The sequence below is a fragment of the Tachyglossus aculeatus genome, chromosome 17 (assembly GCF_015852505.1).
Source record: "Tachyglossus aculeatus isolate mTacAcu1 chromosome 17, mTacAcu1.pri, whole genome shotgun sequence".
Lineage (NCBI taxonomy): Eukaryota > Metazoa > Chordata > Mammalia > Monotremata > Tachyglossidae > Tachyglossus > Tachyglossus aculeatus.
In genome coordinates, this window is record NC_052082.1 from 55,228,878 (window position 1) to 55,247,217 (window position 18,340).

The 18,340-nt window shown below is 54.2% G+C and overlaps 1 protein-coding gene across 6 annotated transcripts in view; it reads right to left on the reverse strand.

The window, feature by feature from the left end:
* TMEM248 (transmembrane protein 248) overlaps nt 1-18,340 on the reverse strand; it is a 75,959-nt gene that overhangs the window by 30,763 nt on the left and 26,856 nt on the right. For 2 of the 6 annotated variants that reach the window (XM_038759105.1, XM_038759104.1), the window contains exons 5-6: nt 17,587-17,770; nt 16,206-16,349 (exon numbers count right to left, since the gene is read on the reverse strand). In XM_038759105.1, coding sequence (XP_038615033.1) covers nt 16,206-16,349; nt 17,587-17,770 — 328 coding nt within the window. Of the gene's footprint in view, nt 1-11,884; nt 12,735-13,031; nt 14,617-16,052; nt 16,094-16,205; nt 16,350-17,586; nt 17,771-18,340 lie in introns of those variants that run through there. The other 4 variants (XM_038759107.1, XM_038759108.1, XM_038759109.1 and 1 more) reach the window with 4 other exon arrangements.

An 18,340-nucleotide genomic window follows, 5' to 3' on the forward strand; every position in this document is an offset into this window, starting at 1 on the left:
TGACCGAAGTGTCTGAAGGATGGTTGCCTGCCTTCCTAATTCCTAAGGGAACAGGGCACTTCTTTGGTTTGTACTTTCTCAAGCGCTTAGCACACTGCAATGCACCCTATGGGCACGCAGATACAATAGTTACTACTACTACTTTCAGGTGGGAAACAAAGCAAAGGAGTCAGCAGAATGAACTGGCTTCCTGCCTCGGTGAATGATTTCACCCCCTGTCACCTCCTACCAGTTGCCCCCCATCCCCACCTCACTTTACCCCATGCTCCTGAAGGACAGATGGGGTCAGCGAGGTGGGGGGGGGGGGAGAGAACAAAGAGAGGTTGAGAGGAAAAAGCAGAGGCCTGCAGGTCCCCTGAGGTACCTCCCAAGACCCTACCACCTATTTTTTATGGTATTTGTTAAGCAATTATGTGCCACACACCTGACGAAGCGCTGGGTTGGGTACAAGCTAACCAAACCGCAGCTCTATCCATTAGGCCACACTACTTCTCTATTGTATGCTCCTAAGCATTCAGTATAGCACTCTGCACAGAGAAAGCGCTCAAATACCAAGAGAAGCAGTGTGGCTCAGTGGAAAGAGCACGGACTCTGGAGTCAGAGGTCATGGGTTCGAATACTGCCTCCGCCAATTGTCAGCTGTGGGACTCTGGGCAAGTCACAACTTCTCTGTGCCTCAGTTACCTCGTCTATAAAATGGGGATTAAGACTGTGAGCCCCCCCCCCCACCGCCCCCATGGGACAACCTGATCACCTTGTAACCTCCCCAGCTCTTAGAACAGTGCTTTGCACACAGTAAGCGCTTAATAAATGCCATCATCATCATCATCATAGCTTGATTGACCCAAGAAGGCTGGGCCCTTTCAGAATGCGAGTACTGCCCCCAGAACCACCCAGAATCTCCCTGGCAGATGATGACTGTTCAGCCTCCCTTTCGACACAGCTGTCAGCTGCCTTCCTTCCCCAAGGGCCAAAAACAAGCCCGGGAGGGAGGCAGTGCAAGGGGTGCCCTTGCCCGGAGACAGGGGGATGGACAAGATGACCTCTCAGACACCCTGCTCCCTGCACCGCCACCCCAGCCCCTGGTCCTGGGTTCCAAACCTGCCTCCCCGGCTTGTTGCGAGGGGAGGGAGCCCGGGAAGCAAGGCCAGAAGGGCGGACGGGTCAGGGGGTCGTTTTCAGGTTTAGCCTTTGGTGTAGGAAGCGGCTGCGGGCCCGAAGGGCTAAGCTTCTTCCTCTTCCTCTTCTCCCCTTCTTCCTCCTCCCCCGCTGCTGGTTCCTTGTAAGGGGAGAAAGGAGGACATCCAGAAACGCTCCCAGTCCCTAGGGGGTCCTGGGAGTCAAAAGCTGCTGCTTGCATTGGCTGAAGTCACAGACACGCAAACACACACACACACACACACACAAACCCCTCCCCCCACCGGCTGACCCTCAGCCCACAGGGAAGGAGGGGGGACATCCCCCTCTTCTCCTAAGGAGGCTTTGTCCAGGAGAAGCCGTCCAAGAGAGCTGGGATATGGGAATGGTGCCGCCTTCCTCTCTGGCCCTCCCACGGACCAGAGAGGATCCAGCGAGGAAAGCGATGCCAGGGTTAACAGGGCGCTCGGGGAAAATGTGCCAGACAAGAGACCCCGGGGGCAGGGGTGGGGAGGAGTGAGGAGGGGCCGCTTCCCCCCCCCCCCGCCCCCTCCAGACACGAGGACTTCTCGTCCCCGCACCCCAGGAGAGGGTACTCGACGGCTGGGGTGCACCTCCCGCCCCCTCAGCCCGCCCACCTGCCCACCTGCCCCCCGCTGGGAAAAAGGGCCCGGCCTGCACATTTGCATCTCTTTGCATCTCATTTACAAATGTTCATTTGAGATCAAAATGTTTAGAAATCCCCTACCCCCCTGGTCTTCTCCGCTCCAGGGTTCTCCCCGGCCTCCTTTCCCCTCCAGGCCATCTGCTCCCCGCCGCCCCCGCCCCCGCCCCCGGGCAATCTGCACTCAGCGCTTGGCAGACAAGCCGGGAGTTGGAGGCGGCGGGCGGCGGGCGGCGGGCACAGACCCCTGCCCTCGAGGAGCCGGGAGGAGGGGAGGGGGCGTCCAGGCTCCCAGAGGCGCCGCCCCGACGGGAATCTGGACCTTTCGTCATCGACAGCCCGGGGACGCCTGCGGCCCGTCCGCTTCGGCCGAGCGGGGGCTGGGGGTCCGGGGGGGGGGGGGGTGGAAGGAGGAGGGAAGGGGGAGAAAAGGAGGAGGGAAGGGGAGAAAAGGAGGAGGGAAGGGGGAGAAAAGGAGGAGAGAAGGGGGAGAAAAGGAGGAGGGAAGGGGGAGAAAGGGAGGAGGGAAGGGGAGAAAAGGAAGCGGGAAGGGGGAGAAAAGGAGGCGGGAAGGGGAGAAAAGGAGGAGGGAAAGGGAAAAGGAGGAGGGGAAGGGGGAAAAGGAGGAGGGAAGGGGGAAAAAAGGAGGAGGGAAGGGGGAAAAGGAGGAGGGGAGGGGAAAGGAGGAGGGGGAAAACGAGGAGGGGAGGGAAAGGAGGAGGGGAGGAAAAGGAGGAGGGGGGAAAGGAGGAGGGGAGAGGGGGGGAAAGGAGAAGAAAGGGGGGAAAAGGAGGAGGGGGAAAGGAGGAAGGAAGGGGGACAAGGAGGAGGGAAGGGGAAAAGGAGGAGGGGAGGGGGGACAGGAGTTGGGGGAAAAGGAGGAGGGGAGGAAAAGGAGGAGGGGAGGGGAAAAAGGAGGAGGGGAGGGGGAGAAAAGGAGAAGGGGGAAAAGGAGGAGGGGGGAAAGGAGGAGGGAAGGGGAAAAGGAGGGGAGGGGGAAAGAAGGAAAGGAGGAGGGAAGGGGGAAATGAGGGGGGGAGGGGAAAAGGAGGAGGGAAGGGGAAAAGGAGGGGAGGGGGAAAAGGAGGAGGGGAGGGGGGAAAGGAGTTGGGGGGAAAGGAGTTGGGGGAAAAGGAGGAGGGGAGGAAAAGGAGGCGGGGAGGGGAAAAAGGAGGAGGGGAGGGGAAAAAGGAGGAGGGGAGGGGGAGAAAAGGAGAAGGGGGAAAAGGAGGAGGGGGGAAAGGAGGAGGGAAGGGGAAAAGGAGGAGGAAAGGGGAAAAGGAGGGGAGGGGGAAAAGGAGGAGGGAACGGCAAAGGAGGGGAGGGGGAAAGGAGGAGGGAAGGGGAAAAGGAGGAGGGGGAAATGAGGAGGGAGGAAAAGAGAGGGAAAAGGAGGAGGGATGGGGAAAAGGAGGGATGAAAAAGGAGGAGGGAGAGAGGTAGGAGGTAAAGGGGAGAGGGGCCTGGAGTCTCTCCGGGTCACAGCTGGGCTCTGTAGCAGCAACACTGCGGTCCCTGCGTCCGATCCGGAACGCAAAGAGCGGGAGTGGGTGAGAAGGATCAAGAAGATGGAGACAGACCCACGGTGAAATCCATCAGGGGGGGCAGCAGCGTTCCTTTCAAACTGCAAATCCTAGGAGCTGGGAGCCGGGTCACCCGGGTTCCAGTCCCTGCCCTGCCACTTCCCTGCTGGGTGACTTTGGGCAAGCCTCTTAACCTCTCTGTGCCTGTTTCCTCAACGACAAAGTGGGGGGCAAATACCTTACATGGCGAGCCCCACGTGAGATCGGGACTGGATCCGATCAGATTGTATTGTCTCTACTCAGCATTTAGCACCATCCTTGGCACATAGTAAGCACTTAATAAACACCACCATAATTCTAATTGTCTCTGCAGGTCCACACAAATGCTATGCAAATCATACATAAGTACACACACAGAATAATAATATTGGCATTTCCTCCAGGCTAACCACCTGCCAAAGCCCTGTGTTAAGCGCCAGGTAAGATTTAGATACTCAGTTCGGACCCACTCCCTGTCTTAATCATAATAAGATTATGACTTTTAGACTGTGAGCCCACTGTTGGGTAGGGACTGTCTCTATATGTTGCCAATTTGTACTTCCCAAGCGCTTAGTACAGTGTTCTGCACATAGTAAGCGCTCAATAAATACGATTGATGATGATGATGATGATAATAATTGTGCTATTTGTTAAACGCTTACTCTGTGCCAGGGACTATATTAAGCGCTGAGAGGTGGGGATACAAGCAAATTGGGTTGGACACAGTCCCTGTCCCACGTGGAGCTCAGAGTCTTAATCTCCCTTTTACAGATGAGGTAACTGAGGCCCAAGAAGTGGAGTGACTTGCCCAAGGTCACACCGCAGACAAGTGACAGAGCTGGGATTAAAACCCATGTCTTTCTGACTCACAGGCTGGTGCTCTATTAGTCCAGGCTGCTTCTTAAGACCTAAGAGGTGAGGTGAGAGAAACAGTATGGAGTAGTGGATTCATTCAATCGTATTTATTGAGCTCTTACTGCGTGCAGAGCACTGTACTAAGCGCTTGGGAAGTACAAATTGGCAACATATAGCGACGGCCCCTACCCAACAACGGACTCACAGTCTAGAAGGGGGAGACACAGAGCACAGGACTGGGAGTCAGAAGGTCATGCAGCATGGCTCAGTGGAAAAGAGCACGGACTTTGGAGTCAGAGGTCATGGGTTCAAATCCCAGCCCCACCACTTGTCAGCTGTGTGACTTTGGGTAAGTCACTTAACTTCTCTGTGCCTCAGTTCCCTCATCTGTAAAATGGGGATGAAGACTGTGAGCCCCACGTGGGACAACCTGATCACCTTGTATCCTCCCCAGAACTTAGAACAGTGCTGTGCACATAGTAAGTGCTTAATAAATGTCATCATTATTATGGGTTCTAATCCCAGCTCTGCCACTGTCTGCGGTGTGACCTTGGGCAAATCGCTTTACTTCTCTGGGCCTCAGTTATCTCATCTGTAAAATGGGGATTGAGACTGTGAGCCCCACGTGGAACAGGAACCAAGTCCAACCCGATTTGCTTCTATCTACCCCAGCACTTAGTACAGTGCCTGCAACATAGTAAGTGATTAACAAATATCATAATAATAATAATAATAACTATTATTATTATTGGAGAAGGGGTTTTTTTTTTCCAGACCTGACTGTCCCTTTAAAGGGTGAGGTAAAAAGGAGAAAGTTGAAGGGAAAGGTGGGGCTAGGCCAGCCCGGGCGCAAGTTCTACTGGGAAGCAGCGTGGCTCAGTGGAAAGAGTCAGAGGTCATGGGTTCAAATCCCAGCTCCGCCACTTGTCAGCTGTGTGACTTTGGGCAAAGTCTTCTCTGGGCCTCAGTTCCCTCATCTGTAAAATGGGGATTAAGACTGTGAGCCCCACATGGGACAACCTGATCACCTTGTAACCTCCCCAGCGCTATGTGCTCTGCACATAGTAAGCGCTTAATAAACGCCATTACAAGAAAAAAAGTTCCCCGCCGGCGCCTCGATCGCCCTCTCGTGGCCCAAAGCGCGCACTGTGCCCCGCGCTCAGGGTGCACGGGCCTCGATCGCCCTCTTGTGGCCCAAAGCGCGTACTGCGCCCGGCCTGCACGGGCCTCGATCGCCCTCTCGTGGCCCAAATCGAGCACTGCGCCCCGCGCTCAGGCTGCACGGGCCTCGATCGCCCTCTTGTGGCCCAAAGCGCGTACTGCGCCCAGCCTGCACGGGCCTCGATCGCCCTCTTGTGGCCCAAAGCGCGTACTGCGCCCGGCCTGCACGGGCCTCGATCGCCCTCTTGTGGCCCAAATCGAGCACTGCGCCCCGCGCTCAGGCTGCACGGGCCTCGATCGCCCTCCTGTGGCCCAAAGCGCGTACTGCGCCCGGCCTGCACGGGCCTCGATCGCCCTCTTGTGGCCCAAATCGCGCACTGCGCCCTGCGTTCAGGCTGCACGGACCTCGATCGCCCTCTTGGGGCCGAAATAATAATAATGATGATGATATTTGTTAGGCGTTTACTATGTGCCAAGCAATCAATCAATCGTATTTATTGAGCGCTTAGTGTATGCAGTGCACTGTACTAAGCGCTTGGGAAGTACAGGTTGGCAACACATAGAGACGGTCCCTACCCAACAGTGGGCTGTCTAGAAGGGGGAGACAGAGAACAAAACATATTAACAAAATAAAATAAAAATAGATATGTACAGGTAAAATAAATAGAGTAATAAATATGTACAAACATATATACAGGTGCTGTGGGGAAGGGAAGGAGGTAAGGCAGGGGGATGGAGAGGGGAAGGAGGGGGAGAGGAAGGAGGGGGCTCAGTCTGGGAAGGCCTCCTGGAGGAGGTGAGCTCTCAGCAGGGCCTTCAAGGGAGGAAGAGAGCTAGCTTGGCGGATGGGCAGAGGGAGGGAGGGCATTCCAGGCCAGGGGGATGACGTGGGCCGGGGTTGATGGCGGGACAGGCGAGAACGAGACACGGTGAGGAGATTAGCGGCGGAGGAGCGGAGGGTGCGGGCTGGGCTGGAGAAGGACAGAAGGGAGGTGAGGTAGGAGGGGGCGAGGTGACGGACAGCCTTGAAGCCAAGGGTGAGGAGTTTCTGCCTGATGCGTAGGTAAGCACTGTTCTGAGCGCTGGGGTAGACACAAGGTAATCAGGTTGTTCCACGTGGGGCTCACAGTCTTAATTCCCATTTTACAGATGAGGGACCTGAGGCCCAGAGAAGTGAAGTGACTTGCCCAAGGTCACAATGCAAACAAGTGGCAGAGCGGAGATTAGAACCCATGACCTCTGTCTCCCAAGCCCGGGCTCTTTCCATTAAACCACGCTGCTTCTCACTAAGCCACGCTGCTTCTACTTCGGCAGCCCCTTCTGGGATCTACACACCAGCCCAGAGCCAACTCGACCAAACACCTCTTTATTTTTGAAAGGTACTTGCTAAAGACGCAAGATGCCAGGCACTGCCCCAAACGTTGGGGGTAGATACCACGATAATTGGGCTGGACACAGTCCCTGTCCCACACAGTGCTCACAGTCTTTCATTCGATCGTTTTTATTAAGCACTTACTGTATGCAGAGCACTGTACTAAGCGCTCGGGAAAGTACAATGCAACAATAAACTAGACTGTGAGCCCATCGTTGGGTAGGGACCGTCTCTATATGTTGCCGATTTTTGCTTCCCAAGCGCTAAGTACAGTACTCTGCCCACAGTAAGTGCTCAATAAATACGACTGAACGAATGAACAATAAATTTCTTAACTTCTCTTTGCCTCAGGTAACTCATCTGTAAAATGGGGATTCAGCGCCTTGCCCAGGGTCACACAGCGGATAAGTGGCAGAGCCGGGATTCATTCAATCGTATTTATTGAGCGCTTCCTGTGTGCAGAGCACTGTACTAGGAAAGTACAATTCAACAGAGACAATCCCCCGCTCAATAACTGAATCGGAACTCGGGTCCATCCGATTCCCAGACCCGTGCTCTTCCCACTGGGTCACGCTGCTTATTGAGGGCTTACTGTGCGCAAAGCACTGTACTAAGTGCTCGGGAGGGTACGGTATAACATGGACGCATTTCCTGCAGCAAGGAGCTCCCACCCAAGTTGACTTTGAGTTCCCGGCTCCCAACAATCCTCCAAACCCTCGGATTACAAAGGAGAGAAAGCCACCCGTCTGCCAGATGGGTGCCGCTTGTTAAATACGTGCATCTTAAGGCCAAAAGTAACCAGACCGTACACGGGCCCCGGCTGCTTTCCTTGTCCCGCGGCCAGCGTTCGGGAACGACTTCATTCCATTATCTCGATTGGCCAAAAGCAGAGGTGGGTTGCTGGGCCTCCAGCCCCCCGAGCCTCGGCTGGGAGAAGCAGCAAGGCACAGTGGAAAGAACCTGGGCCTGGGAGTGGGAGGATCTGGGTTCCAGTCCCAGGCTCTGCCCCTCGCCTGCTGTGGGACCTTGAGCAAGTCATTTTACTTTTCTGTGCCTCAGTTTTTGCACATGTAAAATGAGGATTCTGTATGAAAAGCAGCACGGCCTAGTGGAAAGAGTCCAAGCCAGGGCGTCAGAGGACCTGGGTTCTAATCCTGACTCTTCCACTGGCCTGCTGCGTGGCCTTGGGCAAATCACTGCACCAGGCCTCAGTTTCCTCCTCTGTAAAGTGGGGATTCAGTACCTGTGCTCCCCCCTACTTACGAGTGTGAGCCCTATGGGGGACGGGGACCGACGAACTCGTTATCTACCTCAGCCCTTAAACCAGTACTTGACACATAGTAAGCGCATACCATCCCCCCCATCTTACCTCCTTCCCTTCCCCACAGCACCTGTATATATGTATATATGTTTGTACATATTTATTACTCTATTTATTTATTTATTTTACTTGTACATATCTATCCTATTTATTTTGTTAGTATGTTTGGTTTTATTCTCTGTCTCCCCCTTTTAGACTGTGAGCCCACTGTTGGGTAGGGACTGTCTCTGTATGTTGCCAATTTGTACTTCCCAAGTGCTTAGTACAGTGCTCTGCACATAGTAAGCGCTCAATAAATACGATTGATTGATTGATTGATTGATTGATACCGAATATCCCACTCCTCATAATCATCATCACTCCTGGGCCGGCCCAATCTCGACCCTGACTGAATCCTACCTCAGGAGCAACACCAGGACGCTTGCAGGAACTGTGAAGAAGCAGTGTGGCCTAGTGGTTAGAGCTCAGGCCTGGGAGTCGGAGAACCTGAGTTCTAATCCCGCTCTGCCACGACTGCTGCGTGAACTTGGGCAAATCGCTTCACTTCTCTGGGCCTCTGTTCCCTCATCAGGAAAATGGGGATTAAGAGTGTGAGCTCCATAGGGGACAGGGACTGTGTCCACCCTGATTAGCTTGTATCTACCCCAGCATTTAGTATGGGTCCTGGCACATAATAAGCACTCAACAAATGTCACAATTATCATCTTTTATCTACCCCAGTGCTTAGTATAGTGCCTGGCACATAGTACGCGCTTAACAAATACCACAAAATATTAAAAAAAAAAAAACCCAACCCAAAAGTGTCCTGGTTGCTTTCCCGGACCACTCTCCTTTCAATTACAGAGCAATCATATTTACTGAACTTTTCTTACCATCCAACATCCTTAACCTGCCTCTCTGACCATCCATTGAACTCATATCCCCCTCAGACCTGATATTTCCCGCTTGTGTCGCCGACGGTAAGTTTCTTGAGGGCAGTGATCACACCCACGACTTCTGCTGAGCTCCCCCGAGCACTTTCTTGATCGTTCGACTCTGACAGTCCCAAATTCCCATAATTCGTCCACCACCCCGCTTGCTGGGTGAAAGACGCGTTCCTTTGGTTTTGAACCTCGGCGTCTCCCAAGCGCTCAGTACAGAGCTCTGCACAGAGTCAGCGTTCAATAATACCATCAAAGCCCATTTTCACGGCACGGGCCTCCCCTCATCTTTGGATTGTGAAACATGCCCAAGTGCTAAAACAGTTCTCTGCACACACTAAGCACTCAGTAAATGCTACTGACTGATTCAGTGAGTTCCTAGTTTGATCTCTCCACCCCTTGCAGAATGGGGAGGGGTTAAAAAACCACACTATCATCACACCCCATTTCCGCCTTTGTCTCTCCAGGTTGGCAAGACCTGATCCTTTCTGTCTCTCCTCAGTTTCTCCTCCCTTCCCCCTATGTCCCCATTGGCTCTCCCACCTGTCTATTCCCGCCCCGTGCCCTTCCTGAAATTACCCGTCCAAGCCTTCTATAAATTGAAGCATTTGCATAGTTATTTAGGGAAGAGCATGGAACCGGGAGTCAGGAATCCTGGCCTGCAGTGTGACCTGGGGCAAGTCACTTCACCTCTCTACGCTCCAGTTCCCTGGCGAGTAAAATAGGGGGAAGCTACCTGCTCCCCTTCCCCCTAAGATGATGAGCCCTGAGCCCCATCTGATTCTCTTCTATCTACCCCATCATCATCACAAATGGTATTTATTGAGTGCTGACTACGTGCAGAGCCCTGAACTAAGTGCTTGGGAGAGTACCCCCAGCACTTAGCACCCGGTAATTGCTTTAATAAATTCAAGAAGCGCCACCCATCTCTTTCTTTCTGGACCCTCTTTGGCTTGAAGATGCTCCTACTGGGTCCCTCAGCAAGGAATCTGGTCCCCCAGATGACAGTCCTTACCTCATCCACCAAAAACCCCAACCTCTCCCCTCCGCCTCCCTTCCCAAGGTCCCCGAATCTTGCCTCTGGTCTGCGGTGAGACTCCAGAGGGACCCCCCCGGAAAGTCGAAGGCCGCTGGCAGGGTCTCTGCCGGAACCGCTCTAGGCCCACATTTCGCCGTGACGCGGTGGCCGTGGAAGTGGGCCGCGGCTCTCATGTGGGCTGGGGACCTACCCGTTCGAAAGCAGAGTAAGACGGTTAAGAAATAACACCAAACACCCGACCTCCAACATTCGAAAAAGCCTCGCTGTGCTCCCCACCCCGGGGGCAACCCTCTCTGAGCCCCTCTGGCCAATCCTGGACTCCTTGATACCTCCCCCAACGGTGGCTGTCACCATTCCCTCGCGAAGACATTACTGCATTCTAAGACTGTACATTACCTCCAAGACTGTAAGCTCATCGTGGGCAGGGAATGTCTTTGTTGTATTGCACTCTCCCGAGCGCTTAGTACCGTGCTCTGCACACAGTTCAGCACTCAATAAATACAACTGAATGAATAAACCGAAAAGCACTATGGGAAGCGGGAACAGAAGTGCCAAACGGGAAGTCCGGTTGAGGTGTTGGTTTCTTGCCGCCAAGAGAGCCTAGCACATAGTAAGTGCTTAACGAACACCACAATTACGGTAATAATAATATTATTACTGTTATTGTTATCAGACCCAGTTCCTGTTCCACATGGGGCCCACAGTCTAAAATGGAAAGGAGACCACCCCCATTTTACATCTGTGGAAGCAGTCGGATAGAAGTTAAGCTCAGAAGCAGCATGGCTCAGTGGAAAGAGCCTGGGCTTTGGAGTCAGAGGTCATGGGTTCAAATCCTGGCTCCGCCAATTGTCAGCTGTGTGACTTTGGGCAAGTCACTTCACTTGACTGTCTATGTTGCCAGCTTGTACTTCCCAAGCGCTTAGTACAGTGCTCTGCACACAGTAAGCGCTAATACGATTGATTGATTGATTGATTAAGCGACTCGCCCAGGGTCCGACAGTAGCCCTTTGGTGGATTTCGGCTCAGAACCCAGATCCCTTACTCCCAGGTTCAGGGCCCTCCTGCTGGATCCCGCCGCCCCTCCCGCCCAGACTGCCGAGAGAAGGTGCTCTGGGTGTCTGCGGGGTTGGGGAGACGAGGATCCACCCAGAAAAATGCATGCTCCATTAGCAGAACATGACAGCTGACATCTGACTCGCTGCCACTGAGGGAATTGGGGATCCGGTGGTGATGGAGGAGCCGGGGATGGGGGAGGCCATGTAACGGGAGACGGAGGTGGCAGGCCCAGGCCGGTTTCAGGGCATCGGGGCCTAGTGCTCTGATGGCTCGTGTAACTGATACGCCCGCTGTCCTCTCCCTCCCCTCCGCTCCTTACCGATCCACTCGCCCCCTCGGGCAGCTCCCCCTTCCAGCCAGATGCCGGGCAGGTCGACCCCAGCCGCTCCCGAGGGGAACATCTCGTCTCCAAGACGGCTCGGCGCCCGAAGAGCGGAAGTGGCAAAAGGAGCTTCGAAAGCTACGTTCACCCTTGCTGCGTGGCTCCGGGTGTCAGGCAACCCAGCAGGAGGGGAATTTGCGGTCCACGCCCCACGTGGAATTAACTCGGGAGCGCTTTGCTCCACCCAGCCTTACGCGCCCGCCTCGCAGACCTGGGGGGACAGATCTCGGAGAGATTGGCGTTTACCCGAAGGGCTGTTGGGCCGGTGGGCGACAGGGACGGGCGGGATGGAGAAGTCATTCGACTCAACTCCCCGGGGGCCAGAGACGGTGGCTTCCCAAAACACTTACAACTGGAAAGAAAACCGATTCAAAGTCACTTGGCAGAAGGGAAAATGAAAGGAAAGAAGGCGAGAGATGGACAGGGTCCGAACAGCCGCTTTAATGCTAAGTTTCCGGCCTTCCGCTCGGCCCATGCCGAGTCTCAGTCTTAGGAGGCCGCATGTGGGGCTCCTGTTCTGGGGGTGCCAGGTGTCTCGAGCCCCTTCAGGGTGACGGTCCGGCCTGGCCGTGGAGATCTCCTCGCTTTAGCGGGTCCCAGTCCGAAATTTTAATCCGAAGGCTGGGCCTGGGTACCCTTGTCTTCTTGGGATTCAAAGGAGGCTTCCTCTAGCTCTCCCAAAATCATCCCCTCAACGTAGGCCCCCACGTCTCCCGCTCCCCCAAGTCCGATATGCAGTGGGAATACCCCCGCCGCTTCACCATACTTGGCACTCCTGGTCTTTGCTGGTCATCTGCTTGGATTTTTGCCGGCCGCCATCTCACAGGGCGATAAAAGCCATCTTTCCCAAACATTTAACTTGGCCGTTCCAACAGCTCCCGGTCACCCTAACGATCTGTGCCCCCTCTCCCCTCTCCCCCATGACATCCTGCTGCTAAAATGTCAACGACCAGAAACTTCCCACAGCACGGGGCCCCTCGGCCCTGGCCCATTCCTTCTTAGATTCTGCGGTTCCTGCGGTTTTAAAATACTAGTCATCCCAGGTCGCTTACCGCCACGCGCCGAAGGGATTGGATTCGGCCGCTGGCGGCCTCGACGAGAAAAAAGAGACGGAAACCTTAGTGAGAGCGCCGTTGCGGAATTCCAGCCAAAAAGCCCCGCCGTTTCTGCAGCTCTCCCCTCGTGGAAGAACGAAGTCACCGAGGAAAAACTTCCTCTGGGAAGCGACCGACTCAGTGGGTGTATGGCTGACATCGGTCCAAGATCTGTTTTCCGGAAATTAATACAATTATTGTGCTTGAAATGTTCTAAAGGGAGAAGAAACAAACCGGTAATGCCAAATAACGGTCTCGACTCAACGTCGGTCAGCGAGACCTTCCTTCGACTGCCACTCACGAAGGCCAGGGTCAAGGCGTTTTATGCCGAAAAACCGGGCCCGCGTTCTCTAACCGTGTTGCCTAGTCTTCTACGGCTCTAGAGCTAAAGGAGATGAGGGCGCATAATCGACTATGGGGCTGTAGTTCCACTCCCTGACATCCACCACGGGTCATTAAGGCAACCAGTGACATTTTCAAAGCAGCGCCAGAAGTTTATTTTAACAACTTCTGGCTTGTGAGGATAGGGAGAAAACAGACCAACAACAACAACAAAAACCCCCAACAACATGGTGAGCAAGAAGGCCAGGTGGAGGGAGAGAGATTTGGGTTAAACCCCAAATCGAGTTCCAGGGAGAGGCGGGGGAACGGGGACAGGGGGAAGAGACAAGGAGACCAAAAAAGCTTCACCAGTAGTTAAAATACATTTCCCTTTCCTGGAAGGGAAATGGTTGTCCCAAAATGTCCACCTCCCATTCGTGAATTTCACCACGTCACAAGGAGTCGCTTTCCTTCCCATGACAAACTGTGGGAACCCGGCCCAAACCCCCTCAAGCTCGTCCACACCATCCCGCCTGACCTTCAAAATCCTGACCTTCAGAAACACCCCCGGAGGCAATCAAAAATTGCAGACCAATCTTCTCTTTCCTTCGGCAAATTTACCCCTGGTTCCACACCACCCTAAGTGTTGATGGCAGGACTGATTTTCACTCTGCTCCCTGCCCATTTTCTTCAGAAAAAAGCCCAGGCAGGATAATGTCCCAACTGATCTACCTCAGAGCTTAGCGGAGTGCTTGGCACCAAAGCAAGCGATCAATAAATAACCCACTAATTCAGGAAGCTGCCATACCACCGTTCAAGGGGAGAGCAGTGGCTGAAAAGAAGAGGAACCGGAGAGCACGATCTGTGCAAAACTCAAAACCGGGCCTCGTCTCCCTGTGTCCGTACACTCCTGCGCCCTCCCGCCGCCCACCCTCATCGTTTGACCATGGGGATGACTTTCAAAGAGGGCTGCGTCTGTTTTTTAAGTATACATTTTTTACTCAGGATAAAAGCACAAGTCTGTCCTAACTACAGCAGTATTAAAGTGTGACTATGTATTTTCATTTCCCTTCCAAAAACAAAAACAAACAAACAAAAGAGATCTAGAAAGACCGGTAATCTTGGTTTCGCAAGCAAAGTGCGGAATGGAGAGACAGTATTGGTATCCTCGTGGTTGGTTAGCGTTATAAGGTCACACGGACACACTAATCTGGGTAGTGGACGAGGCCTTCTGGAAATGCAATATCATATCAAAGGTGCATATGGTTTCAAACACTAGACAGATCATTTGGAACCCCTCGCCCCCTCCCCAACCACCCTCCACCCACCCCCCAAAAAAACCCCAAACCCCCTAAACACAATGAATCAGTTCCCTTGGAGTCCCTTGCAGACATCACCCCCAGGAGTCCGGCTCCGACAGCCTCGCCGTGTACCCCTAACGTAATCTACACGGACGTTTCGGCTGGGGTGGGGGCGGGGGGGGGCGTTTTCGATGCGTCGTCGGCCCGGCTTCTGAATATACTTTTATAAATATGTACAAATCAATTACAGGCACTTGAAATGTCTTTGGTTGGAATGACCCAACGTTGCGAGATAATGTATTCACAGAGTGTCGAGACCCCGGCTGGGTTCAGCAGGCAATGATTATGGTTCTCTCAGTCACTGGTCGGGGGAGAGGAGGGGTGGGAGGAGGGGGCGGGGAGGGGGAGGGTCAGGCCTCGGCCAGGGTCACCTGGAAGAGAGCAGAGGCAGAGCCGCCGGGTCAGATGGAAAAATCCTCCCCGGCTCCGTCCCTCCCTTGCGTCGATGGACTGATTGTGCGGTGGAGACCGTGAGCCCCAAGCGGGACAGGGCTGTGTCCAACCTGATTAGCTTGTATCTACTTCCGTGCTTGACACAAAGTAAGTGCTTAACAAATACCGATATCATCATCATCGACTAAACGGGGATGGGGACTTTCCTCTCCTCCCTCTCCCCCAAGGTGGGACCTCTTAGAGCTCTCTGGGGAATAGTCTCAGGGCCTTCCGGGCGAATAAATGAAGCTCCCGCCTCCCAATCCCTGGGTTCAAGCCACATGGGAATGTGGAGGCATGAGGGTGGCGGTTCTCAAACCCAGGCCGGCCTCTTTTCCTCTTAAGACACTTAACAGGGGAAGGGGCTCGTGGGATGGGGGCCATGATCTTTGACCACCGCAAACTCAGTGAGCGACGCAAGCTCAGCCTCACGCTAGGCAGTTCCCGAGACGAGGCCAGAAGCCGGCTCTCCGTAGCCAAGCCCGGCTCCGGCCTGACGGAAAGGGCACGGGGCCGGGGGTCAGGACACCCACATTCTCGTTCCGGCACCCGCTGGGGGACCCTGGGCCGAGTCATTTAAACGCCCTGCACCTCGGTTTCCTCTTCCGTAAAATGGCAGAAAGATACTGCCCTCGGTCTACTTGCAGGGTGGTGAGTCCCAGTGAGGTCGGGGACTCTGCCCAGGCTGATGATCTTGTATCTACCGCAGCACCCGGCACAGTGCTTGGCAAACACTGAGTTATTTGGTAGATGTTTCATTATTCCTGCTTACACGCAGAGAGTAGACTGGCAACTACCTGGCCGGTAACGGACGATTTGGGCCCCCCAAATTCCCTCTGATCCCTGCCCTCAAGGAGCTCCGGATCAAATGGAGACCGACATTGAAATCAACTGCGGGTGGGAGGAAATGATAAAAGTACTAAGACATGTTTACAGAGGCAACGGGACAGTTGATATGTCCCAAACAGTTGAGTGCCCAAGTTGAAGTATACTCTCCCAAGCGCTCAGTACAGTACTCCGCACATTATAAGTGCTCAATAAGCTTGGGAAGCAGTGTGGTCTGGTGGAAAGAATACGGGCCTGGGAGTCGGAGGACCTGGGTTTGAAATCCCGGCTCTGCCCCTTGCCTGCTGTGTGACCTTGGGCAACTCGCTTGACATCTCTGGGCATCCGCTGCCTCAACTGCTACATGGGGATTCGCTATCCACTCTCCCTCCTCAAACTGTGAGCCCCAAGCGGAAGAGGGGCCGTGTCCAACCTGACCACCTCGTACCTACCCCAGCACTCAGAACAGTGCTCAACACATAGTAAGCGCTCGACCACACTTATTATTTAATACCACACATTATTTAATAAGCACCACCGCTTCACTAACCTTGAAGCCCCGAGGGGCCAGCTGGGGGAGTGGGGGAGGGCCTAAGGAGGGGAGACGAGAGATTTAAGTCAGGGCAGGCCTCCCGTTCAGAGGTGACCCCGACCTCGTGATCCCCATTCGGAGAAGAAAGCCGCTCGCCCTCTTCCCACTCACCTTTTCGGGGCAGAATTCCGTATTGCTTTGCCGCAGTTTGCTGGGCCTCCCTTTAATGACTGCATAGCAGAACATGGTGATCACCATCACGAACAGGAAGTAACTGGTGTGCATGAGATGCAGGTTTATTAAGGAGCGATCGTCCTAAACACATAGGGGAGGGAGGGAGGGAGGAAACCGCCTGAGAATGAGCCACGCTCCCTGCGCCTGACACCGAGCCCTGTGGCCCACCTCCAACGCCAGCCTGATCCTCCTTCGCTCTAGCCCTCTGGCCTAGTGAAAAGACCACCAGGCCTGGGAATCAGAGAACCCGACTCTGCCACTCGCCTGCAGTGCCACCTTCTCTGGTCCTCAGTTTCCTCATCCACAAAATGGGGATTCGATGACTGCTCTCCCTGCATTTACACTGGGACCTGATGAACTGGTATCTACCTGTGTTTAGAACAGTGCTTGATACATAGTAAGTGCTTTAAAAATATCCTAATGATAACAACGATAATCATTCCGTTTCCCGTTGGTCTATCGGTTGCATCTTTGGAATGATCCAACCGTACCCGAACCCTGGACAAAGGGCAAAGCAGCAAGAGCCGAGCCCCTTCCCTGGGCCTCTGTCACCCCCGCGCCCACTCCATTCACTTTCTACTTCACATCTCCCTTTCGGGGCACTGGGCACTTCAATTCATTCATTCATTTTAGGGCATTTCAGGACAACTCCCGCACGGGTTCCTTGGCCCAAATGCACACCCACCCAACCAAGAGGGAAGATGGAGACTCCAGACCGACGAAGCGGGAGGGTGGAAATCCCATCCCGCCTTCTCGACAGACCCGACTCCGGGGCCTCACGGCTGGCCAGGAAGCCAGGCCGAGGTAAAGTTCACTCAAGGCGGTGAAAACCTGCGGGATTAGAACAAGTGCGAGACCCAACGCCTTCTGAAAAAGATGGTGGCCCGCTTCCTCCACTGCTTCCCCCCCCCGCCCCCGTCATTTTTTTAAAAATGGTATTCGTTAAGCATTTACTATGTGCCAGGCACTGCATGAAGCGCTAGGGTAGATACAAGTTAATCAGGTTGGACTTTATCCCTGTCCCACATGGGGCTCACACTCAATCTCCATTTTACAGATAAGGGAACTGAGGCCCAGAGAAGTGAGGTGACTTGGCCAAGGCCACAGAGCAACAAGTGGCGGAGTCGGCATCAGAACCCAGGTTCTTCTGACGCCCAGGTCCATGGTCTATCCACTAAAGCACGCTGCTTGTCTCGGATGGGCTGCCCAAAATGGTCAAGACCTCGAAAGGTGGGGTCCTTCGAAGCCCAGGCCTCCCGGGCCTCCCCACCGCTTACCGTCCCCGCCATCCGCCAGGCCCCAAGGCGATCTCACTCACGTCTGGAACGATGACGGTCAGTTTGGGGTTTAAAGCGTGGTAGACTTTGCCGATGGCCCCTTTGTAACACCAGAAGGGGTTGTAATCCTGGGCGTATTTCGTGTCGGCGTCCCTGGCTGTCGTGAACATCTTATACCAGAGAGTGGCATTGCTGTAGGTTTCGGGGACGCAGTGCGGGGGCTGCCTGCAACCAGGAGAAGGAACCACCCCTAAACGCAAACCCAACAACCGGCACGTGTTTGGCCGCATTTTCCATCACCAGAATAAAGGCTGCCGATCGCCGGGGGGCTCCGGATGAGGAGATGATCTGGGGGACGGGGAGGGGGGTGTGGGGGGCATCGGGGAGGACGACTATCCGTCCGAATGACATGTTTTTGCGATGAAAACCCCAAAGCCGCATGGCCTAGTGGATAGAGCCCGGGCCCGGGAGTCAAGAAGGCGTGGGACCTAATCCCGGCTCCGCCACACGTCTGCTGGGTGACCTTGGGCAAGTTGCTTCACTTCTCGATGCATGTTATCTCATCTGTAAAATGGGGATTAAAACTGTGAGCGCCCCCCCGGGACAACCTGATCACCTTGTAACCTCCCCAGTGCTTAGAACAGTGCTTTGCACATAGTAAGCACTTAACAAATACCATCATTATTATTATCTGTAAAATGGGGATTAAGACCGTGAGTCCTATGGGGGACAGGGACTGTGTCTAGCCTGATTAGCTTGTATTTACCCCAGTGTTTAGCACACTGCTTAACACAT